Consider the following 26,587-nt stretch of genomic DNA (forward strand, 5'->3'; position numbering starts at 1 on the left):
TTTTCGCTGGCGCTGTTTTACCTGTGTGAAATCGTCTCTGCAAGTGCTACTGCAACGGGATCTGTTGCCTTTGAAACACTATAGACGTCGACGTTGCCTAGTTCCTCCCAACCGCACTGGTAATGATCAGGCTGGAAAGTTCATACGAACTAACCGATCTCGAATGATTTCATCCGACAAATCCGCTCGTTATATAATTTCGATCACTGCGCATGCGCAAGCACAATCGATTCATTCAGTTCAAAATCACTCATATTCCATAATCGTCTAAAAATAATTCATCATCCATATTCGCTTCAAAATCACTCATTTCCACAAAATCGTTCGATTATATTATTTTCTCCAACAATCGATTGTAATTCGATTATTCAAATAATTCGATTATGCCCATCACTACCTCCCGTCCATCTCTACAGTTCCTTACAAAATTAACTGAGCACGCCATTGGATACTGTACATTCCGTAAAATTGATGAAGTTTCGTGTTTGACCTCTGTGCAGAAAAGTAAAGATGCCAATGGACATTTCCACTATGACATGAAAAACGTTTTAAATCTATTCATTTTACTGATAATGACACCAAATTGAAATGTGTAAAATATCTCGGGGATAATTGTTTTGGTTCTCGAGATACACGCCTTCAAACACTGCTGAAATTCACCTCCTACGTCACAGATTTGAAAACGTCCTCTCCACACACTAGACAGGTCTGACGTCATCCTTTAGAAATGCATGCAGGCAGGACTTCTGCTCGTCCCGTAAACTAGCATGGGCCGTGCAAGCGACAGTCATTTCTTACTGCGTAAAACAAGTATCTTCTTATAACTTCCAGTGCAAAAATAATGTGTGCTCCATTTCTTGGATATGAATTATACGAGGTTCACTATTTATATTTTGAGCCTAACAATGAAAAAACAGGAATTTGGCATTGAAAACTGCTTTATTGTTTTTAGAAGTATTCTCCTTTATGGTCAATACACTTTTGCATTCGTTCGAACCATTTGTCAAAGCAGTTTTTTCAATCTTCTTGAGACACCTCCATAATATGGTTTTTGAACGCATCAACGGCGTCTTCCGCCGACGAAAATCGTTGTCCACGCAATTTATTCTTGACATTCGGGAACAAGAAGTCATTGGGTGCCAAATCAGGACTGTACGGCGGATGACCCATCAATTCGATTTTTTGACTGTTCATAAAGTCGGTTGTTAGACGAGATGTGTGACAGCTGGCATTGTCTTGATGAAGAATGATCCGACGGCGTTTGTTTGTTTTCCGTATTTGACCGAAGACCTCTGGCAAACAAATTGTTGTGTACCATTTAGAGTTGACCGTTCTACGTTCCTCTAAAGGCACAGTTGCCACATGACCAGTTTTCCCGAAAAAACAGGCGACCATTTGTTTCGATGTGCTTCGAGCGCGAACAACTTTTGTTGGATTGGGTTCATCTTGAAACACCCATACAGTCGACTGCTGTTTACGTTCCGGCTCATATGCATATATCCATGATTCGTCACCTGTTACAATCTTATATACGTCTTTTGAAGCACTACGATTGTATTTATTGAGCATTTGTTTGCACCAATTGACGCGAGCGTCTTTTTGAGTTTTTGTCAAATTGTGTGGGATCCAACGAGAACATTACTTTCTCACAGCTAAATGATCATGTAATATTTTATATATGCTGGTGGAACTAATGCCTATGGTTGCCTCAATCTCACAGTAAGTCACATGACGATCTTGCAGTATTAGGTTTTGCACAGCATCAATGTTTTCTTGAACAACAACTGATTTTGGACGACCTTCGCGAATCTCGTCGGTGAGCGAATGGCGGCCACGATTAAATTCGTTATACCAGCGTTTCACAGTGGCAAAGGATGGGGCTTCATCGCCAAATGTGGAAGTAAGTTGATCGATGCACTCTTGTCTTGATAATCCACGTCGAAAATCGAAAATGTTCACGAGTTAATTCCATTTTATTGTTGTCGCGCAATCTCCAAGGCAACATAAACAACACAAATGAAGCTATTGACAAAACATTTGAAGTACGTTATGGTCAATAATGCCAGACGATTCCGTGCAAACGTCAAATCGCGCCTAACTTCAATCAGTGTTGCCAAGGCTCAAAATATAAATAGTAGCCCTCGTACCCTAACAGTATAGCAGTATTTACTAATTATAATTCAGCCACTCGGTAGAGGGTTTTCATTAGGCTGACAAAGCAATACTGGTAAGGTAGCAGTCAATGGCTGAACACGTGAACAGCCTTGTTCATTGCCACTAATAGGTTCTGACTGGCAAGAAATTATTGTTACAAAAATGTATTTTCTGGAATTACAATTATTTTCGTCATATTTTCTTCGCAATTTTTAAAATAACAATACGTTTAGACTGGGTGCGAAATTACTGCAGATTGGTGGGGGAAGCAGCAGACAGTCACACACACAAACACAACCTAGGTATATATATACAATATATTATATCGACAGTCCTTCATTCAAAATGTAATTGCAAATTGAAGATTTTAATGTAGCTACTACTGATGCTATGAACAATTATTTGCCTAAGAAGGGAGGGACAAAAATTAAAAGACATTAAGAGAATATAATAGTTTATTGTATAAAATCCACATATAAATGCTAATACGTGTTCTATTAATATATATTATGTACTTCGCGGTTGCTAACGAAAGCCGATGAGAAATGGAGAAGAAAAAACAAGTCGGTCTTATTTCTGTGTTCTGGGGATAGCTGCGTTCAGTATCCTTAGAGATGAGGTTCTTTGTTGTCCGTTCTTTTTGTACGTTTTCGATATTATTCAAGTCAAATATATTCGAATCCCAAATTAATTGGTGGGGGAAATTTCAGGACAAGATCATTGGTGGGGGGAAATTCGCCCTGTTCCCCCTGAATTTCGCACCCTGCGTTTAGAACACTCGGGTTTACATGCCAATTTCTTCATACAAGAGGTGATATGGTTAAAATTATATATATATAAAAAAAGAAAAAGGTACGCGGAGTTTTTAAATCTGTTGCAGTAAACGACAGTTTTATTCAGTTAATATATTATATATGGCAAATTTATGTATTTATCCTACTTTTACGTCGCTTTTCCGTCATATTGCTTAATTGTTAGTATGTATCTTCTCTAATATCACATTTCTTTCCACTTTTGGGTAATTGCGACAATGACTACGAACAGTATTCGAAGTCGGGGTGCAGGAGAAACTCCCCAACCCCCACTGCCACCAACACCAACCAGCACAATCTAAGTAACACCCAAACTGCCCACAAGACGAGACGAAACTTTGGTCTGTCCCGTCTCCTTTTATGAGATGAGACGGGAAAAGTCTCGTCTCGTGAGTAACACTAACGTTAACAATAGAAGTATCACCTTAGGCCTACTGTCCCCAAAGGCTCGAGCAAACCCCCCTCCTCCACTAAACAACTTCCACTTCACTGAAAGGACATTCACAAAGGAACAGTCATGCCCACCTCGAGAGTCAAATCTGGAACATGTGAGTTCTTCAGTTAAATCATGAATTTTGTGTATAATAATTACAACGCCAGTTCATTCGTGGTAATTCTGAATCGGCAGTTTGGTTTGCATATACACATATAAGCACGATAATATCCAGTTTTAGAAGGCTCGTAGCGTTGAAAAGAGGAGTCAAACAAACAAACGAAGAAATATTTAAGAAAAGTTGTTTCTTCTTTATGATCTCTATGCACTGTGAATGTTTGTACGATAAGCCTTTGCATAAGTTGTCAATTCTATATTTTTCGAGACTTGAGGCAAGAACGAGAACTGTCCTCCGAAACCGAGACGAGACTATCAACGAGGCATACATTTACAACTCTCAACGAGAACGAAACCAAGACTGCCATGTCTCGTCTCGATAGGATCCCAAGTGATGAGGTTGTGAACCAATTAATTAATGCGTTCGGGGAAAGAGATGAGGCAGCTTTTTTCGCAGTACAAAATTCAAAATATATTTCAGTATGTGATATAATGTTATGTACAATACATTATTTCCTTCTAATAATTACACATAAACTTAGCTTTGAAATGTACTGTGCAATATCGGCCCAAAAATATTTTATCATAATTTGCGTAACAGAAATGAAACACAGATTGAAATTGCTTTATGGAAAAGAAAAAGTAAAGTGAAGAAAGTAGAAATTGTTATTTTACACTACATGGTTGGTAAATTTCGAAAAATATAAGTTCAAAATATGTTTTTGAAAATTTGGTCAGTAACCAATTTTACAAGCAATAGTTTTCTCGCACGTAGCAGAACTCTTTCGTTTATCTTTCACGTGAGCAGCATGGATATTTAATAGAAGAGTGACCATTATAAAGCATAGCTTTCTCTTCCATTATCGTTCCTTCTTCCATTATTTAACTCTACACAGATTTGCAAAACTGTTGTACAGTGGGATCCATGAATATTACCGGGCAAATTGTCCATCACCATGTTCGTGCAGTTTATTTGACCCAATAAGAGCTTCAAGAATTAAAATAAAACTCAAAACAAGTTGTTGGTAACTTCTGCACCAGCATACATAAAAATCCATAGCTTAAAAACACATAGCATGTGAGAGAAAAATTAATGAAAATAGTCATGGACAATTTGCCGAGCAATACTCATGGATCCCACTGTACACGTTGGCTCTCCGTGAGCTACCCCAAGTAAACTGAACGCTCGAAGCAGACGACAAACGAGCTCTCTCTGAGTAGTGACGTATTAACATGGCGGGGCGTGTTTTTCGGCGCAACGCTAGCCTCGCAACTTTGGAAGACTGGTTTTCCCTTTAAACTGAACGCAGAGAAACGCGGCAACTTGCATGGGTCATTTTCCCAGGGTGCAGTTTTTAAAATTGCTTTAAAAAATTGAGTGGAAATGTCCATTGGATGAAGTTAATTAAAAATTTTCCGAAAATATGTAATGTATGTGAATTATCGTATCCATCGAAAACAAGGAAATATCCTAAAAGTACGATAAAAGAAAGATGCTGTAGAAAAATGTTACATATTACGCTCACCGTCGATCAATAATGCCGCTAAGATTATACGAAATGTCCATTGACGCAACGAAGAAGGAAAAAAGAAATAGAATGAATTTATATGGAAAAATACTAAACTGCGTTGTAAGCCTAAGAAAATGTGGGTATGATATAAGCCATAATTATTCTATAAGGTAATCGAATGAAAATGACACGAGTGTTAATATATTATCCCAGCAGTGGACTAAGTTACTTCCACCACTGAAACAGATGAATTATGTAGTAGTAAGGAGGGGAGGGAAACATGCAGAGCATGGTTTTTGTTAAAGAATTATGTTTATTGCTTATTTGTAATATTTTTTTGATATACAATGGATAAATGCCACCTTCAAGCATTAATATTTCATGCTACTTTTGTGTCAGATTCATAGCTAATCGTAGCGATGTTTCGGATTGGTATTTTATGGAACATAGTTACCTTTCGAGGTGAATATTTCATGTATCGTCAACGTAACTCTGCTAGAAAATGGAATTGCATATTCTTTAGAGGAAAGAAAGACGATTCTAACTTATCTTCACTTTTTAAGCCAGTTCCAGTAAAGCCGAACCCAGATGACATCAATGTTGGAGCGGAATTAACCGGCAGTCTGAACAAATCTGATCTGTTGAAAGTGTTGAATAGGTTTTATCAAAAACCGGAAATAAGAACTCTTGCTATGGAAAACGGACTCGATAGTAAGTGCATATTTTTTTAAATGTTTTTTTTTTTAAAAAAATAAAGACAACTATGTTATTCACACACTAACACACTCACTTGGGAACAAGTTTACAATACCGGACCAATCTCCAATTTCTATGAAATTTCGCCTACTCACTAATTGTGAACTCCTAATCACGAATCTGCATGTAATAATTGGCGGTCAAGTATGGAAATCGAAAAAAAACGACCGAAATAAACTATGTTTGCTTAACGTAAGGTAACCTTACTATAAGAACAATAGCTCCACGGAAAACGCCATTTTCCAAACATGAAGAAATCAACAGGCAAGACAAGGTCTGGTTCTCTTAGCTAAAATAAGTTTTCTTTGTATTTATGCGAATGGAACCTAACCTAACCTCGTAGGCATTCGTCGTCTGATGTCAGCAAGATTGTTGTGCGTAAAGGAAGACCATTAACGAATTGCGAAAGAAATATGGTTCCGAATTGCTGTGTATGGACAATCATAGTAAATCGCAAAGGTTATTTTACAAGTTCTACACGTAAATGTACAATTTTAACAAAGTGACTGCCAAATATGAACTTCAGATACGTCATCAGGACACTGAAATTAGTAAGTAGGTGAAATTTTATAGTAATTGGAGAGTGGTCTGGTATTGTGAACTCATGCCCTCACTTGAAAACCTCATCCTCTACGTCGTATTTGTTAAAAAAAAATAACGTATATAAAAAATGTTCAGGAACACTTTACTATACCGGAGACGGATTTCTTCAAATTTACAGGAGAAAGTACTTACGCAAATCATTTTCTGTAGCGTTGTTGATGTTCGGGAAGGTAGTTTTGATCCATTTTAATGTGAATGCATGTGGTTTTCTGCGAAAATCTATTTCCGATGTGCTATTGCTGCTGCTGCCATTTGCTTTCTGCACGAGAGCACAATACATGCTATTGCTATTGAAGACGTGTCGAGGATGCGTCGTGAAGTTGTTGCTGGTTGTGGAAGATGCCATGGAATTTTTAATTCCGATGTTGTCCGTATATGCTAAATTGAACGAAAGGAGTGCTAATGGAACCTAACCTAACAGGCCTAACCTAACCTAGTAGGCTTACCTCGTCCCCGTGATGGTTCGTGGGGCTATAGTATGTAAGAAATAGCCATTATTTTCATTAGAAATCCATTATTTCACTTAAAGAAATGTTCCGCAATGCAGAATAGTACGTTAGCAATGTAAAAAATTGCGAAATAAATTGTTGATAGGTGTCTCCGGTATAGTAAAGTAGTACCAAATGTTCTACACTTACCAATATTTATGGAAGATTCAGAAAATGATTATGGGCCATGATTCTTTGCTTCGGAATAAATTTTTACCTTAATTTTTCCTGTTGGTCGCTCCTAAACCTGTACCTTCCTATTAGTCATTGATGGTGATCACAACATCACCGCATTAGATTATTTTTGTTAATGATCCTTTGTTCAGGTGTGATGTGTGTTCGGCTTGGACCCAAATATTAAGGCTATAACCCTCGAAATACACCCATCAGCTTCATGCCAGATTTGTGAATAAGTCAAATATTGCCATTATAAAAATTGTCTTTCAGTTTCACACTACAAATTAATAGTGGAATAAACTTCCGAGAAGTGCACTTATAATTGAAAATTCGAAAAGTGTTACTTATATTAATGTTGGTTAAAAATACCAGATATGTGAGAGTTTAATTTTGGGGATTAAAATTATTTTTTATGAGATATAGCTTACTGACTGTGGGGCTGTTCACATATTTGAAAGCATGTACTGCTTCAACTAAAATTTATTATCTCAGAAACTGTGAATGGTGTAGGTACAAATTATACCTTATTGAACAAAGATCAGGCCATAAAATAATGCTAATAAAGTGTCCATACGTTTGAGAATTAAGAGAAGGAAATATGGAAAACTAAGTAATTAGTTACGCATTTTAGCCAGTAGTGCATAGTTTTCTCATTTCTTCATTATGCTTTACCTGAGTGAGAAGTTAGGCCCCTCTTATTAATTTGCATATTCTATCTTCAAATTTGAGTTGTCTAATTTAAACATAGGGATTCAATGAAGACAATTTAGAATGAAATTAAGGTTCTTTGAGTGCAATTTAAGTTATAAAATGAGTTTCTTGTTTCTCGAAAAATGTGTGTTGCCTCAAACACACAAGGGCTGAAAAATTCCTATACCCCTGTACAAAGAATTGAGCAGTTGTACTCATCTTCTCCAAGAAATTGAACGTTACTTTGAGAACATAAATGACCAGGTAACATGCAAAATACACAAACTGTAGTTTTCGTATGAACTATTTATAGAGTAGCAGTCTAGTGGTGGTTTTCACTGAAAATATAGTTCACAAGGTGTTGTCAGGGGTGGAAAAAAAAATGAGCTTCAGAAAAATAAACAAATTCTTGAAATATTGACTTAGCTGGACCTTTGGCTGACAGTCACTTTTGATATTTCCTCTGCTTTTGGAAAACTGCTATGATATTCCAATTTCTGAAAAATTACATGTGCTTAGAATTGCTTCTAGAGCATTCACATGATTCTTGGCATGGTTTGTTTTCACCATTGTCTAGATATTTCCTATAGTTTTGTTCTATGTAAGCGTATTAAATTATTGTAAATATCTAGACAACATGAAAACAAACCACATTAGAGCAGTTGTAATTTTTCAATTTGGAACATGATAGTGGTTTTTCAAAAGAAGAGGAACCTTAATGAAGATCACCTTATATGGCATGTTACACAAGCTACCAGCATAAACAGATTTGGAAAAAAATGACAACATACAGATAAAGCAGAAAAGAACAATTAAATCTGAGACTTCAAGTCGCAGTTGATAGAGGAACACTTGCAAAGAAATGCCTGGGACAGAACTTAACACTGTTCAATGTGCTGATCCACAGAGGTGGCTCGTTGATATTTGGTATGATGAGAAAGTCAAGGAGTATACTATGGTGTGATGTTTTTATCATGTCTTCTTTAAACATGTGTTCGAGACGTAATAAATTAAAATGAAGTAATTCTCTTTTTCCAGACTATCTTCTACATCAAGCATATGTTAGTTTTCGTCGCTATTGTTTAGAAGCTGAAGCCTTACCGGTTGATCTCCATGTAGTTGTTAGTGACATACTTCAAGGTGCTGGACACGTCAATGACATCTTACCATACTTCTTACGTCATGCAAAGCAAATCTTTCCACATTTAGATTGCATGGACGACTTGAAGAAAATCAGTGATCTGAGGTCTCCTCCAAATTGGTAAGATTGGACAGTTTTCTTCCATCTCTTTCACCTTTAGTCAGGGTGCAAAATCCTGGGGGAGGGGGGATTTCCCCCCACCAACAATCTTGGCCTCAAAAATTTCTGATGGGAGAGTTTTTATTATAACAAACAAAAGATAATCAATTACTTTTTATTTCAAATGTACTTTACTAAGAATAATATCGAAAATGCTCACAAATTAGTGTAGTTGTGAGTATTGAATGCTTTCTCTCTCAAGAGATCATTAACAAATCTACATCAATACGCACAATAAAAGAAAAACAAGAATGCAAGAAAATAATAACCATGAAATCTAATTGATTTATCATAAAGCACAAACTAAACAAAAACTTACACATAATAAAACCACTTGCCGGACCCTGTGGCCGAGTGGTTAGCACATCGCGCGCGTTTGAATCCTGCTCAGGCTTTGTTGTTTGTTAATGTCCATTCATCAATTTCATCATGTCATCACTCATCCCCATCTTCGCAAATTAGCCAAGAGGCACAAAACTCAAAGTAAAATAAAACAAATCAATCAATAAAACCACTTGAACTATTTCATAATTTATTAACATCTTTAACCAGTTAGTAAAGGAATTAATTAGCTGCTTTGCAATATCTGATATGTATAAAAGTAACACATTAATTTCCTATAATTATTAATAATAGTAATAATAATAATAATATATTTTTAATTGAGTAATTTATTTTTACCTTTAATAACATTACAAATATGTATCGTATAATTTACACATATGTTTGTGGGGAGGGTGTTTGTAGATGAAGAACTTTCTTCCCCCACCAGTTTTCAATGATTTCACACCCTGCCTTTAGTTATCAAAGCATGTTTATAATGGATTTTATGACCCAAATGTGCAAATATAGAAGAAAATTTCAAGTTATTTTACATGTTTTATGCTTCAAGATTGTAATTTATTAATAAGTTTATAAAATTCCCTTTCTTTTCTTTAGGTATCCAGAAGCTAGAGCCATAAATCGAAAATTCATATTTCACTCAGGACCTACCAACAGTGGGAAGACTCACCATGCCTTAGAGAGATTCCTGACTGCCAAGTCTGGTGTATATTGTGGACCTTTGAAGCTGCTGGCTACTGAAGTTTTCAACAAGTCAAATGAAAGGGTGAGAATCTATGTTTACCTTCTAGACATGCCTCATATTAATATTACACTAAGAATTATTTTTTTTAATGGATAAATTCTGAGCTGCTTTTGTGTGAGATCTGCATGATTTTCGTCTTCCACAAAAAATACAACCCCTTACTTACTAACATGAAATTTCATAGTAGTCAGCAGTTTTTAAGATTTTTTTTTTTAATTTCAGGAATTAACAGTAATAATATATTCTACTTAATGGCTGCTTGTTTGTGTAATATGTTGATTCCAACCATACAACTTGGTGAAAATAGTAACACAAGATTTAGTATTTTGTAATTAGTAATATTAATAAATTGAAATATATGTAAGTAGGAAAGACTATTTAAGATGTGCTATCTATCAAGGTAATAATTTTAACAACGTCACTGTGATTTTGTGAAGATGAAGTATTAAATCTTAATTGCCTACAGGGTACTCCATGTGACTTGGTTACTGGAGAGGAAAGGAGATTTGCCAGTCCTGAAGAAACCGCTGCAAGTCATGTGTCGTGTACGGTAGAAATGACTTCTATCAACACTCCATGTAAGTAGATCCACTTTTAGTATAAATAATTATGTTCTATCAATTTTACATTTTTTCAGGGTTCCAAGTTGAAAGAACTTAAAATCCTGGAAAATCTCGAAGCATTATGCTCTATTGCGACCATGAAGATTGAATTATAATGCAGGAAAATGTAATACTGTATAAATAAAATTCCAATTATGAATTTTAGAACACACATTTCTGTATTCAGATTTATGTCAATATGATATGAACCTGATATTTTGGAAAATATGAAGTAAAATGTGTTAAAACATAGAAAAGGAATAGCCTTTTAAAGTACAATACTATTTGAAAATTATGCAAAATAATAGTAAAAAGAAGCTCTTTTCTTGTTTTACAGGATTACTATTAAAAATATTACAAGCATAAATTTTTCCCCCAGTATTTTAACAATAATGAATTTTTCTGCACACGGCTTTCTAAAGATAGTCAAAGAGTTACGTGACAAAAATCCTTTGCAAGCCCTACAAACTGACATTTTTTTGGAGTGGGCTGATAAAAGCAAAGACTATAATTCCATTTTGCTTCTTCCATTACTTTCATAGTTGTTGTTTCCTGCACAATGTGATGAAACTTCACATGCAAGCTGAAGCGTAGCCATTTATTCTTGTATTTGTATGGAAATAAGAAAAGGGCACTTTCATGTGATTCTTACTCCACAATTGTGACACTTTGGTTCTGTAGTAGTTTAAAATGTTCTTAAGAAGGTTCCATAATTGGAACTGAAACATTGATATTTTGGAACAAAAACAACTATGTTAGTATCCTTATTATTTTTGCATTGTGGAAGATTGGTTGGTTACACAAACATTCCAGAAAGTATTTTAACAATAAACATTACATATGTCACAACATGATCCTTATTATCAGATCCACCTGGATGAGATGGAAAATACTTCTTTGCAAAATATTAATTTAATCTAAATTCCCATCCCTGAAGAAATATTCAGGAACTAACATTACGTCAAATTAAATTTTATGTTAATAACAAAGAAACTTTTTTTAAAACTCAAATTAACTATTGATTTGCATGATACCTCTTGCAGATGAAGTAGCCGTGATAGACGAAATCCAGCTTATGAAGGACCCTGGCCGTGGGTGGGCATGGACGAGAGCTTTGCTGGGAGTAATTGCAGACGAGATTCATTTGTGTGGAGAGGACGGGGCAGTTGAGCTTGTGAAGGCTCTGGTGCTGACAACAGGAGAAAGTGTTGAGGTAATGCTATGGTTGTTAGCACAGTTGTTAGTAATGGGACCAATATTGATAGTAGTGCTAGTGCTGTTATCAATCAATGTTAATAATAAAGTATTACTGAGATAAGAAATAAAATTCATTACCAGCATATTTCTAAAAATATTAGTTGGAAATGGGACAGATTTAATGGTACTCTCTATCATAGGCCTACTTGGGAACCAATCAGATATTTATGCCTTGACATGATATAGGGATTGATTCGGTTTATTTTACTTTGCTTTTCTGCCACCTATGGCCACTGAGGATGAGGAATGATATGATGAAATTGATGAACGGACACTCATTTGGCAAGCTGTGATTCAAACCTTGGCCCCTTGGTGTCATTGATGGCATAGTGGTAACATTGTTGCCTTGTAATCAAGTGTTTGTGGGTTCAGTACCAGCAAGTGGAAGCACGTAGTGGTTCGGATCCAACTTTAAACCAGAGCCTATAGAAGGAATAGTGTGTGCACTCCCTGAGTTGCCGTGGTCCACCGCCTAGATGGCAGTGGTGACGTTTGAGACTGCGCGGAAGATGCTCGCGTTGCTTACATAGCTAACTACATAAGAAACAAAAATGCATATTACTTACGTTTGGAGAAGAGCTCAGCAGCTGGATAGTTTGAAGAATTTCGGAGATGATTTTGCTGTCTTCGAGGCACTTAATTCCTTTCTTATCTCCTTGGTGCGGAAGAAAAATCGACATTTCAGATAGTGAAATACGAGTTTAGGTAGCGTACGCAGCACATGATCTTCACAGCATCCTAATTGCGAAGTTTTTACAGCAATTATATTTAAATTGTCCAAACACTCAAAAAATATATCCCCCCATAAACTATTAGCACATGATAATTTCTCTGCAACATCATCTTCCACTCGTAACAGCACATCATAAACACTTTTCGATGCATAGGTAAGGTATTTACATCCGTCACCCGAACCATAGTCTTGGACAGGGTCGCCGACTTGTCAAAATTATTGGGGGGGGGCTCTGATCACTGAAATAAATTAATTAATGAATCACTCTCCCTTTTTTAAGTTTTGGCCTCAGTGTTCGGAATCTCATAAAAGCCATGAATTCCTCAAAAATATCAATTTTAACAATACTCATAATTACATACTTAGTATATAATAGTAAGTCATGTGTTTTGCTGTCTCTGGTCATAGCCCCCCCCCCCCCCCCCCAAAGTTGATGGTCTAGAACATTTCAAATGTGAATTTAAAGTTAAGTTCATGGGGCACAATTCAGCCCCATGGAGTCGGCGCCTATGGTCTTGAATTAGCGTGAGGCAGGTACGTTAGTTGGTTCCCCGTGCAGAAAAGTTGAACACAGTTTACAATGCGTCACTTTTGAAATATACCGCACTGTGTATTCTGCCAAATGATACACCAAGTATTCTTTACCAACACTTTGTTCATTTAAGTACGGTATGTTGCTTTCCCAGTCCGGTATTTGAATTTCATCTTCAACAATGGAAATTTTTTCCCTTATTTTATTTTCAGGTTGCTTCTTCACTGAAAGATTTTTATTTTCGGTTGCTCTTGCCAGAGTTCGCATTTCATTAACAAAAGACGTCAGAGGAGATTCAGTCCTGTATTCACAGTTTCCGCCCGAAAATAAAGCAAGTTTTGCTGGTACGTAAATTGATTGCACATATGTAAGTGCAGAAAATCCAGTGGAGGGATGATCATCACAAGTGAACGACCGCAATATACCAAAATGGCGTTCTAGAGGATCTTGATTAAATTTTCCTGTCAAGACGTACTTGTAATTGTTCTTCCACAAATATTCGGACACTTCTAAAGTACTTTCCAAAGTCATTCTTAAGGACTCTAGCGTTTTTTTTTCTGAAGCAAAGGAATTTCGATTATCTCTAAGGACAGTATTCCATTTTATTAAAGTTGTATGTGCTTCTGATCCTTTATACATTGCCTGTGCAGGAGTCATATCCAGATCTACAGCCGGGTACGAAACACGTAGGCATCTTGTAGTTTTCGCTCGCTGCTGTCTCAAACACAATAATAATGCGTTGAACACAACACAAACTAGTCACAACGGATCAATCACAAATCTAACGACACTAAACTGAATAACGTAACAACGTTGTCATTAATAAAAGTACACAATGTTATTCTAGCACAACAAAACACAACGCTCTACATAATGCGCGGCCGCACTGCAAGCAGAAGATGCTCGTCGCAAGCGAAGGTGCTGCCAGTGTTTCGGTGGAGCACCGCTCTATTCACTTGGCTTACGGGAGGAAACCGCAGTGCACACACTTCCTCTTCTATACGCTCTGTTTAAACTGTAGATCTAGTCCCAAATAGACTTTATGTGCATAAACTGAACTTACAGACAAACAAGCAATCAATCTAATATATAATATAAAATCACGAATTCAAGTTAAGGAGCCAACTTCCATGGCAAAGTGGTTAGCATATCGTGCTGTAATGCCAGAGGTCAGAGGTTCGAAACCCAGCTTGTGCATGGTGTTCTTTGTGAATCTTCGTTTATGACAGTATTGTCATAAGCTTCATCTATTATACGGTATTTGCACATATTCAGAATGGATAAAAATTTTACATCCAAAGAATATATGTACCTTATGTTGAGAGATTTCACGACAGGTGGAGTTTAAATGCTGAAACAGTTGTCTCTGCTTTCATTAATACGTAAAAGAGTCGCTAGATGGCATTGGCTTTTCTACATGAAAAATCGAAAGTTCTAAAGTTACTTCTTATATGATTGTTATTTGAATAATACAATTAATTTCATTGTTAATTAAACATCATTGTTAGATGTTTCAGTCCTAAATCTAACAATTCTTACGTTTTTCAAAATATATATAAAGAAAACTTTGTTTCGGCGTACACAAAGGGACAATTTGGGGTAAATTTGAGTTTACTGGGTTCCGCAAACTGTACACGAATAGTGATGTAAAAAATAATCTTTAGCATATTACACTTTTATGATTTTACGAAAGGTGATTATTAAAAAATACTCAAAAAATGTTCAAAGGATACACAGGGATCCTTAACACTCTTACCAATGTAAATATTTATATCAAAAACATTCAGTGGTCTGCTATTTGGGCAGTTGACAAAAGTGTTGTACAAAAAAGAGTGAAAGGACTTTGGTTCCTGTGAGAAAGATGGAGCAGAAGGTGGATGTGTGATTAACATACAGAGTTAGAAAACCTTTGGTATTTGCGTTTGTGTGACATATGGGTGTTCATGGTGGATTGACCTTCAACTGTGAAGCCATGGAGAACAGTTTAACGTACGCGTGAGATATGGTACGTTAGCGGGACGACTGGAAATACGAGATTCAAAGGTATGGATAGTCACTGTTCATGAAGTCCCCACCACGCCATGGAGGTAAGCTGGATTTTATCTTCAATTGTCGCATGAGCTCATTATAATATACACGTTAGGTAGATCTACCTTTTTCGCGATAAGTACTTATAGCATGCTTGCAAGTGCACCGTGTGCTGCGCGGAAGATCGGGATATGCTCGTTCTAAACAACGTGGTTTGAATGCGATGGCGAACGATGCCATTACTGTGAAAATTTGGTTTTTCATATAATAAGGATGTGAAATTAGTCCAAAATACTCTTTAAAGTTGGAAATAAACGTAATTGTTAATGAACGTTTCCTATATCCCACTTTTGATATGTGGAATTGTTTATTTTTACGTTCCAACTTTTGTCAAGGTCACATGACCTTATATGTGAATGTTCATAGCTGGTAAAGACAATACAAGCTAGAGTGTTTCTCACGTTGCATAGTTATGCACAACAGAATTTGGCTTATTATGTTTTGGTCGACTTATAAAACCGCCACATTTTATTACATATATATTCTGTTTTGAAAGACTTATCTGGCAACATATGAACATTGTAGCCTAACACTTACTTCCATTTGTGAACAAGAGTTTGTGTATGTGTTGTAACAAGGTGTTGGTACAAAATGTATCCTCAGGTGAAAATAATCACGTTTGTACTCTTGAAATTTAAATATCAGCTGTTATTTACAAGATCAGATAGATTTTATTTCTTCTCCTTTTATAAAAAAAAATATTACAAGAAAATTCATACTGCACGTTAATGGCAGGATGTAATCTGTTTATCATAATAAATGTGATCAATAATATTTCAGAGTACCATTTCATCCCATGAGTATATACGAGGCACATGTAAAAAAAAAAGGGCCGATAATTTTTTATGTAGGGTTGGCAACACTGATGAAGTTGAGCATGCGTAGGAGCATGCCCTAGTATTCTGTGCTTGCAACAGAGATAGAATCGTCAGAGTGGGGTTGCGTACATGCGAGTAACAGTAAGGTGAAGTAGCTGCCGCAATACAAAATCCCACCAAATGTGAAGTGAGATCTGTCATACGATTTCTGAACGCCAAAGACAGAATGCAGCTGACATCCATCGGGAATTGTGTGCCATTTATGAACCGACAGTGATGAGTGAAGGGAAGTTCAGGCAATGGTGCAGAGAGTTTCAGGAAGGGCTTTCAAATGTTCTTGACGATGAGCGTAGTGGAATGCCTAGTGTTCATACGGATGATCTGGTGGAACGCATTAACGAGAAAGTGCGTTCCAATTGCGGGTTCACAATATCTGAACTCACCAAAGAGTTTCCAGAAGTGTCTGCGAAAACAGTGCATCAAATTGTTACTGACAACCTGTGGTATCACAAACATTTGTGCTTTTCTCGCAGTACAAAATTCAAAACATATCGTACCATTTCAGTATGTGATATAATGTTTTGCACACTATTTTCTTGTAATAATTACACATATAGCTACTAAGCTTTGAATTGTACTGTGGAATTGATGTAATATTCTCAGTGTTTTTTCTCTTATCTGCATAAAAATATTATAACATAATTTGGGCAACAGAAGTGAAACACAAACTGAAATTGCTTTATTAAAAAGCGTGTAAAATAGACATTATAAATAAAGTGAAGAATATGAAAATCCTTATTTTGCACTACATAGTTATGGTAAATTTTGATAAATATAAGTTTAAAATATATTTTTGAAAATTTGGTCAGTAACCAATTTTACAAGCAATATTTTTCGCATGACCTGATAACACACATGTAGTAGAACCCTTTGATTTATCTTGCACGTGAGCAGCAGGAATATTTATTAGAAGAATGATCATTACAAAGCATATCTTTCCCTTCCACTATGGCTCCTTCCATTATTTAAATCTGTACAGATTTGTAAATCTGCTGCACAGGTTCTCTGTGGCCTACCCCCAGTACACTGAACGCTGGAAGAGCAGACGACAAACGAGTTCTAAGTTGTGACATATTAACATGGCAGATCCTGTTTTGAGCACAACGCTAGCTTTGCAACTTTAGAAGTCTCGTTTTGGACTTAAAATGAACGCAGAGACACGTGAGTACTTGCAGGGGTCATTTTTCCAGGGTGTAGTTTTTAAAATTGTTGTAAAAAAAAATTGAGTGGAAATGTCCATTCTGGATGTGTACTGGTCATGAAAACTAACGTGGTTAAGCTTATGGAGCTATGTAGCTATGTAGCTTATGGACAAAATGGAATTTGAAACATCCTTGACCTATTTTTGCCCTCTCATTAAATCAGTACTTGTAAAGTATAATTGGATTAAGATTTATATAAAATAAATGTCAATTAGGTATGAAGGGCATATCATAAAAATTAAGGATAAGTTGAAATTCTGAGGTTTTGTGATATACACTAGACTCTCGCTAATCCGGCCATTCCTTGCACATATGGGTGCCAGATTTGCGGAAGTGCCAGATTATTGAGAGGGTCGGATACATACTACTATGTAGTTTAAACACATAGGGACTATACAGGCTGTACTTTATTAAATCCAAAGACACTGTACATTCATTTACATAGAAAATTTAGTCGTTCAGTGTGTATATATACAGTAGTATCACTCACTATGAAACGTCACGAATTTTTAGTTGTCGCAATGATGATACGCGACGGCGGCATGCTTTATCACGCAAACGCTTTACAAGCATTACATCGGTACTGCATGTATCATGTACTGAACTTTACTGTAAGAAAGTCCCAATTTCAAATACTGTATGTATGTATAGCATTGTTTAACATTTTTAACTAACAACATTCTTGAACATGATAATTCATTGTTGTGCACGTCATTTCTGCTTGAGTGACTACAGGCCGGATGTGGGCCGGACTACTGAGAGAGCGGACTATTGAGGGCCGGATTAGAGAGAGTCTAGTGTATATACGAGGTTGGTCCAGAATGTGTGCCACAGTACTACAGGAAAATATACAGGTTATTTTGGGTGTGGTTATTTACACACTGAAGTTGAGTTTAATTGGTATTTGACTTAGAAAATAGCATTTTCCAAATTCAAATTTATTTATATTTGTTTTAATTATTATTATTATTATTTTTTGCACTTGATATAATTATTGGTAATTCTTTTGATAGTAAATTTCCCTTCTGTAGCCCTCCAATCAGCACTTTCATCGCTATGAGGGGGACACATGAAAGGTCGTTTGGAAAGTAAAATTTTTTAAATCTGTATTTTTGGGAAGTTTGGACCAAGTGCTGGGGCTTTCGTGATGTCATTGTGTAAGAGCCTTCCTCACCTCTGATGCACAGTCTTACCTTCATCAATTTCATCCTATCATAACATGTTTATCTAAAAAACTAAATATGCTGACCAAGGCAGTAATTTATTTTATTAAAAACATAAACAAAATGTAATGTTTCAACCTTCTAGCAAGGTCTTCATCAGACTCTGTATCAAGTACAAAAGTAACAAGATACACAAAAAGGGCATTATACAAGGGTCGTTCAAGGTTGACCAGGACTTTCGTGCGTAAAATATTAATGAATCAATGTAGCGCTGCATTACTAGGGCAGGACAGACCATGATTCCTTGCGAGTAACCATGATTCTTTGCGACACATTTGGCGCATGCGCAGTAGTGTAAACAAAGATGGCGGCAAGTAGTGTATCTGTTGCTGTGGAACAGCGGTGTATAATGAAATTTCTCATGAAGGAGAAGGTGAAACCTGCTCAAATTTGGCGTAGACTGCAAGCACAGTATGGTGAACAAACACTGTCACGGGCATGAGTGTACGAATGGTGTCATAAAAGTTCCCCTCCACCCAAGAAAAGCAAAGAGCTGCCGTCTGCCGGTAAGATTTTGGGAACAGTCTTCTGGAACATGAAAGGTGTTATCCATGTGGATTTTGTGGAGAAGGGTGCCACAATTAATGCCAAGTATTACTCAACACTGCTTCACGGTGCTGTATGTGGGGCTGTTCGGAAGAAAAGACCTGGAATGTTGTCGAAACACGTCATTCTTCTCCATGACAATGCCAGGCCCCACACGGTCCATTTGACTCAAACAACACTGGCCAGCGTGCACTGGGAGGTTTTACCACACAGTCCTTACAGTCCAGATTTATGCCTCAGTGATTTCCACTTGTTTGGGGCACTTAAAGTGCATTTGGGCGAGACGCACTTCCAGACAGATGAGGAACTCAAGAACGCTGTCCTGCAGTGGTTACGACACCAATCTACTTTTTTCTACGCCAAAGGCATCAAGGAACTTCCACAACGACGGCAGCGGTGTCTGGATGTTCAGGGGGAATACTTTGAAAAACTGACATAGTTTGGTGCTTCTATGTATGTATATTTCCTGTCTAGAAATAAAAGTCCTGGTCAACCTTGAATGACCCTTGTATATACACAAACATTTCTCCCTCCAGACTATTTAGAAAGTTGTTAGGAACTTTCTAGCAGGTGGCTTTTACTTGCCAACTGTACTTTCACCTAAAAGGCTAAACATAATTACGTTCATATAGAATGTGGTTGGACTTTTTATCTCACGCTCTTTTTCCTTCATTTTTCTCCCTTCTCCTCTCCTCTTTCTCTCTTGTCCTTTCCACTCTTTCTAACACCTTCTTCCATTCTTTGTTTAACTTCAGTCCCCCATTCCAGTTCATTATGTCTTCTTCACCTTTCTTCTCTATTTCCTTGGCTTCCTTCCATTTTCTCACTAGCATTCTCTTCTCCCTTCCTATCTGCTTTGCCTCATAGCACTCTATGTCATGTCCTGTTTCTCTCGTGTGTTTAAATATTGCATTTCTCTCTCTCTTAAGTCACACATCATCCCTATGTTGTTTCAACCTATCTTTCAGCCTTTTTTTTCTTTTCTCCTATGTACACACTCTGACATTCTTTACATTTCACTTCGTAGATAATCCCTTCCTCTTCCTCTTCTCTGTTCTCCTTTTTCTTGCTTGCATTCTTCACTATTCCTAAGATGCTTCTTCCTCCCTTCCTGTAAGTTTTAATTCCCGCTTTCCTAAGCACTTTGCATATCTTTTCTGTGGTCTTCCCCATACTCCTTATTCCAAACCTTCTCTCCTCTTTTTCTTTCTCTTCCAATTCTCCCCTGCCCGTTTTCTTACTTCTTCTGTTTATGTCCAGTCTATCCTGCTTCTCATAGCCATTCTTTTCCAGCTGTTTCCATAGGCTATTTATTTTGCCTTCTTTTTCACATTCTTTCGTGCATATTTTCTTGATTCTGTACTCCATATTCTTTATAAAATTTATTTTTGTCACCTCACTTACATCACTTCTTTTGTGGCAGAATACCTCTTCTGCACACTTCTTCTGATGCCAAGCGGTTTCAATTTCCTGTCCTCTCTTCCTTTTTATCAATATATCTAGGTAGCTTAATTTGTCTTCTTCTTCTAGTGCCCTTTTTGTGTATCTTGTTACTTTTGTACTTGATACAGAGTCTGATGAAGACCTTGCTAGAAATTGAAACATTATGTTTTGTTTATGTTTTTAATAAAATAAATCACTGCCTTGGTCAGCATATTTAGTTTTTCATAATCATGGAAACAAGGCTTAATGGAGTTCTAATTAGCCAAAAGTGGTGGACAAGTGCAGTAAAATAAACTAAATCAATCAATCAAATTAATGAGTAAGCATGTTATTACTGTTGAAAGTAGTAAGTAGCATGATTCATTATCAAATTCAACCTATCCTGTATTTTCTAGGTTAGAAAGTACAAGCGTCTAACAGAACTTGAAGTGGAGAATTCGGCATTGCAGTCTTTGGACAACATACAGCCTGGTGACTGCATTGTGTGCTTCAGTAAAAATGATATCTATTCTGTGTCCAGGCAGATTGAAGCGTTGGGGAAGGAGGTGGCTGTGATCTACGGGGGACTCCCGCCTGGGACGAAACTTGCGCAGGCTCAGAAGTTCAATGATGAATCAAACCCATGCAAAGTCTTGGTAGCAACTGATGCGATCGGTATGGGCCTCAACTTGTAAGTATTCACTTGCGATTGCTTGAAATAAAATTAAGGGCTCTTGTTCAAGTTTGCATTGTTTCTGTGACTACCTTGCCTAAAATGTGTGGATGAAATGATTAAAGATGTTTGCCAATTCTGATGAAATACAGATATACATTTTGCCAATTGCAATAACTGATATTCTGCTTATCTAATTCACCTTCTTAAGTAAAAGATGTTACCAGGTGATGGCAACTTTATTACCCCATAAAAATAACAACAAAATGCTAACTTATAGCATGTTTATAAAATTAAGATCAGTAAAATTTTTGGGAAATTAATTTTTTTTCATTAAGTTAATATGGACATGATAGTTACCACAAACCTATATTGACATGCTGATGTATCAGTTTCTTGAAAATTTACTAGTTATTGTGTTAATAAATATTTCAATAAAAATCTTCTAACTTAAAGCTGTTGATAGGAATTTTGCAGTTTACCATTTTGCTGGAACAAAGTGATTGAATTACAATTTTCCAGCATGTGTCAACTAACCATGTAAACATGTCTACCTTCATATTTTTCATACCTTGACAGAGCCGTAGGAAATTAGGATAAAGTGTTTTCTTTAACCCCTATATGCCCACCTGGTACATTTTTGTACCAAGCAGCATCGGTGTGTGAATTTTGGAATTTTTATGACTGAAATAATGTTCAAAGATATATTTGTTATTGCTATGTGAGCCTCGAAGTGTGTAGTTAGTGTAGGGATGCATACTTTTTTTTTTGAGATCACATGTCAATTTGAAATCTGTATAGCTATTGCTGTAATGTGATTCCAGGAGCATCAGACGAGTAATCTTCTATTCGCTCATCAAACCAATCATCAACGAGAAGGGGGAGAAAGAGATGGACACGATATCAGTCTCTCAAGCCTTGCAAATTGCAGGAAGAGCTGGGCGATACGGAACACAATTTAACAAGGTAAGTGCATTTGAAGATCCATCGTCAACTTATATAAATTATATTGGGTGTGCTTCCTATTCAACCTGCAGTGACTTGTCAATGGAGGTGGTGGGGTGAGGGGAGCATGTGGCATTATACCTAGCGCATAAATGAAACTCAGGATGTATGTTCCTTGTGCAGCCTCGATCGACTATATCATCTCTGAATTCCCCATTTCCAAGGGGGGAAAGTGGGCCAAAGATCTGGACCACTTCCTGAAGTATGGCTAAATATATGACATCCACCCATACATTATGGAAATACAGTGGACAGTTGAAGCCAAATTACAGGCGGGGCTGTGATCTTCCCATTCCAAAGCTCAAAGTAGCTTGAATCCAAGGTTGATGGCCGATCCACCTTAACCCTCCAAGGTCCATGTGGATTAAAGGTTTGGATTTGGGTGCATCAAACTTAGACAATGCTTAAGCCAAAACAAACATAGTTTGCTGCCATTGAAGGAGTGATGGAGGTTGTGACTTAAAGCTCGATGCTGCCTAGGGGTGCCAAGCCCAGGAAAGCTGACGAGATCTCTTCAACATGGGAGAAAAACACAGATTACTCTTACTAAGACATTTCTTTCACATAGACTCCAGCTGCTTGTTTCAAAATTCAATTCTTACTCTTTTTTTTTGTCATCCGTCAGATGCATATTTCCAACACAAGCTTTGTGATAGCCCTTCAGACAGTTTACCTTATACCCTCAATTTCCGATACTCACTGTTGCTTTCAACTTGCTTAAAATTAGGAACCAATAGGATGTATCCTTCACCAAGGGGGTTTTTGTACTTCAGTATTCGAGTGAAGTCTACGTGATGCAGCCGAGGTTTACAAGCTTCCTTGGCTTATCCCTTGTCATGGTCTTCTTTTTATTTTCCATTATGTTTCCGATACCTGTTAAAAGTTCTCTACTGGTATATAAGACAGAATCCCCTATATCCAATTCCATGTAGCAGTGTAACTGGTGCATACTTACATGATTAGAGGGTTCCTCTTGAAGATTTCTATCTTCCCAGACATTAGACTTTGAGGGTCACGGATTCACTGCAATTCCGTAGACATGTGCTGGTCCTTTGGGAGCTGCATTTCCACTAGATTTCTTCTTTTTCTTATATTAGTTATATCATTAAAGTTCAATGTCATTTTGGAAATCAGAAGACATTTAACATTTTGACAAATTATACTTCAGTACAATAGTGTTAAGGGGCCTTTCCGGTTGGGTAGTGGTAGTGCTGTTACCTTGTAATCAAGATGTTCCAGGTTTGATCCCCATTGGTAACATATTGCATGGTGGTTTGGGTCCTACTTTGAACTGTAGGTCCAGTTCCAATTAGCCTATCTGAACATAAAATGGACTTAAAAGTAGCATTAATTTACTGCCTTGGTGGTGAGCATATTTAGTGGTCAACTCATGATCTTGTCACCAAAAGTCCCTGATTCAAACCCTGATCACAAATGTTCCTTTGTATGTCTCCCGTCATCACTTTCATTCTCTGAATGAAGCACAAAGGAGAAATAATAACAGGTCTTTGGTCTAAATAGCTAAAAGTGAAAACCAAATTCATTTCACTGTAGTAGAAATGGCAACACTGCTTCAAACAGTGATACCCAAAAACTCTGTGCTGTTTTATTGAAATTCATGATCTGAGGCCATCATTCCATCTGGAGAGTGCCTTCATGGCACCAGCTGCCGTAAAGTAGCACAGCACAAGATAGCAGTCATAGAAACAGGATTGCCGTATCTCATCATCTTACCACGTAGCACCGAGGGAGGGATTGTTGGAACGAAGTTCAATTGTATTAATTTTGTTTTAGGGCTACGTGACCACTTTCAAGCCAGAAGACCTTCCAACCCTGAAGAAGTTATTGTCGCAGATGCCAGAACCTATCACAAGAGCTGGGCTCCATCCTACTGCCGACCAGATTGAGCTCTATGCATACCATCTCCCTAGTTCTGCTCTTTCGAATTTGGTGGTATGTTTACATGGCCTTTTGTTGCATGCTTAGTTGTAAATTGTTGTAAGCACTTCAGAACCTAGTTAAAAATCAGCAGAGACAAGACTATCTATCGCTAAACTTTCATATCTGAGAGAAATAATGCTGCATGTATATAATATGGTTGAATGAAGAACGTATAAAATACAAACTTCTTGCAATAGAATGACAACTCGATCCATTTATCTGTCACACCATTTGATATCTAATAGGGATAAATGAATGCAACTCTATCAGTAGTGACCAGTGTAAGTTGTTGTATCAGTTAGGGTTGCCACTGACCTGGAAAGGTCAGGGAAATTGATCCGTGAACTAAAAGTCATGGAATAATATATAGTTGTTGCAAGGATTTGTCATATATTTATAAACACCTATTTTTTTTTTTTAAAATATATGTTCACTTGTAAAGAAAACATTCTTAACAATGTATTTTAGCTTGCAACTAGAGTGAATTGAATTATTTCATTGTTCTACTGCAAACCAAGTTAAACTGAAAATTTATTTAAAAGTATGTTTGAATACCTGGAAAAGTCCAGGAATTTGTTTTGGCAGGTTGAGTGAGAACTGTTCGTTTAGGTATAATTTGTGTACTCTGGTTTTGTAAAGCAAATTTCTGAATTTAAAGGTAATATCGTAAAGGGTAAAATTAATACTCACTGTAAGCAAAATCAAGTTGTTCAACAAATCACATCAGTTGATGATTAATAGTGAATAATAATTAAAAAATACATAAGGATGCAATTAAAATTGTCATTTTTCTGTTATAGGATATCTTTGTTACTTTGTCTACAGTTGATGATTCCCTGTATTTCATGTGCAACTTAGAAGACTTCAAGTTCCTTGCTGACATGATACAGCATGTTCCGCTGCCACTAAGGGCACGCTACGTGTTCTGTTGTGCTCCAATTAACAAGAAAATGCCATTTGTATGCACAATGTTCCTAAAGGTATGTTGCAGGCTACCAATTCATATTTATTACTATTTTTATAACGTGTATTTGTAATATGCATAGATATTACTTAAATGATCGTCAGTAATTCATTTTTCTTGACAAGATGGAGAAGTTTTTTTTTTTTGAATGTATGACATGACATTCATGCTATGGAAGAAATTTACTTCAGTATTTACTGCCTGAGGTCTTGCGCATTATTTGTATATTTTTTGAAGTAGTAATTTCAAGTGACTTGGGTGTAGTATGTATGTATGTGTATTGAACAAGAATATTGGATAACATCAATATTGAAAGAAATAGAGTGCATGCACACACACGCACACACGCACACACACTCACTCACTCACTCACTCACTCACTCACTCACTCACTCACTCACTCACTCACTCACTGAAAATTTATTAATTTTTACTGTTTTATTTATGTGGAACTATTTCCTTGTACTGAATATGGATAGTGACACACAGCATTTTGTAGGTTAGTCGCGTGTTACTCACAAATCCAAAATATAAAAAAGGAAAGTTAAAAATTGTACTTACGTATGTGAGTATATGTTCCTACCGTAGAACGACGTTTCAGAGATAGACTATCTCCTTCTTCAGGTTCATATAAAAAAACTAGGTACGTGGCATAGTACTGCGTCAAAAATGTAATATGAGAAGTTAAAAAAGTTAAAAATCTAAAAAAACCTGCATAAATCACTATGCTACTTGCAGGTTTTTTAGATTTTTAACTTCTTTACCTGTGAATAGGTCTATTGTACAAGTCATTTTAGGGAACGACATGCTTTTTACGTACTTCTAATAGCCAAAACATAATATTTTTTAAATGTATCCTAACCAACCCTTAACCATAATCCTCATATTACATTTTTGACGCAGTACTATGCCAAGTACCTAGTTTTTTTATATGAACCTGAAGAAGAAGATAGTCTATCTCTGAAATGTCGTTCTACGGTAGGAACATATACTCACATACGTAAGTACAATTTTTAACTTTCCTTTTTTATATAGTGACACATTTTTGTAACAACTTACTGAAAACAAAGGGCACCTAAGTAGAACTGGTAATACTCATAACAACTGTGTACAATGGCCCAAATTCTCAATTTTTTAAATGTTTTAACGTAATTTCAATGCATCTTTCTCAAAGAGTTATGAACGTTATGAAAAGTGCAATGCATGTTTGGAGAGTAAATACAATTAGGCTATTTTAGAACGTAAGACTTTCATTGTTATCTGAATTGCCATTCCATACTTTTTTACACAATTTCCATAGTTAGTGTAGCAGTAGCACTTATTATAGAAGCCCCTTCATAGATGGCCACTTTTGCACTGTGGTCTTTAATAAATGTTGCATAACAAGGAATGT

The 26,587-nt window shown here is 36.6% G+C and overlaps 1 protein-coding gene across 1 annotated transcript in view; it reads left to right on the forward strand.

Moving 5' to 3' along the window:
- Nucleotides 1–5,282: 5,282 nt before the first annotated feature.
- Suv3 (Suv3 RNA helicase) overlaps nucleotides 5,283–26,587 on the forward strand; it is a 28,151-nt gene continuing 6,846 nt past the window's right edge. Inside the window, exons 1-9 of the mRNA XM_083126883.1 lie at nucleotides 5,283–5,738; nucleotides 8,780–9,002; nucleotides 9,981–10,149; nucleotides 10,595–10,706; nucleotides 11,774–11,943; nucleotides 21,028–21,302; nucleotides 22,109–22,250; nucleotides 24,084–24,242; nucleotides 25,031–25,210. Of these exons, the coding sequence (XP_082983009.1) occupies nucleotides 5,447–5,738; nucleotides 8,780–9,002; nucleotides 9,981–10,149; nucleotides 10,595–10,706; nucleotides 11,774–11,943; nucleotides 21,028–21,302; nucleotides 22,109–22,250; nucleotides 24,084–24,242; nucleotides 25,031–25,210 (1,722 nt within the window). The 5' untranslated portion in view covers nucleotides 5,283–5,446. The remainder of the gene's footprint in view (nucleotides 5,739–8,779; nucleotides 9,003–9,980; nucleotides 10,150–10,594; nucleotides 10,707–11,773; nucleotides 11,944–21,027; nucleotides 21,303–22,108; nucleotides 22,251–24,083; nucleotides 24,243–25,030; nucleotides 25,211–26,587) is intronic.

Source organism: Lepisma saccharinum, chromosome 8 (genome assembly GCF_977018435.1).
Source record: "Lepisma saccharinum chromosome 8, izLepSacc3.1, whole genome shotgun sequence".
Lineage (NCBI taxonomy): Eukaryota > Metazoa > Arthropoda > Insecta > Zygentoma > Lepismatidae > Lepisma > Lepisma saccharinum.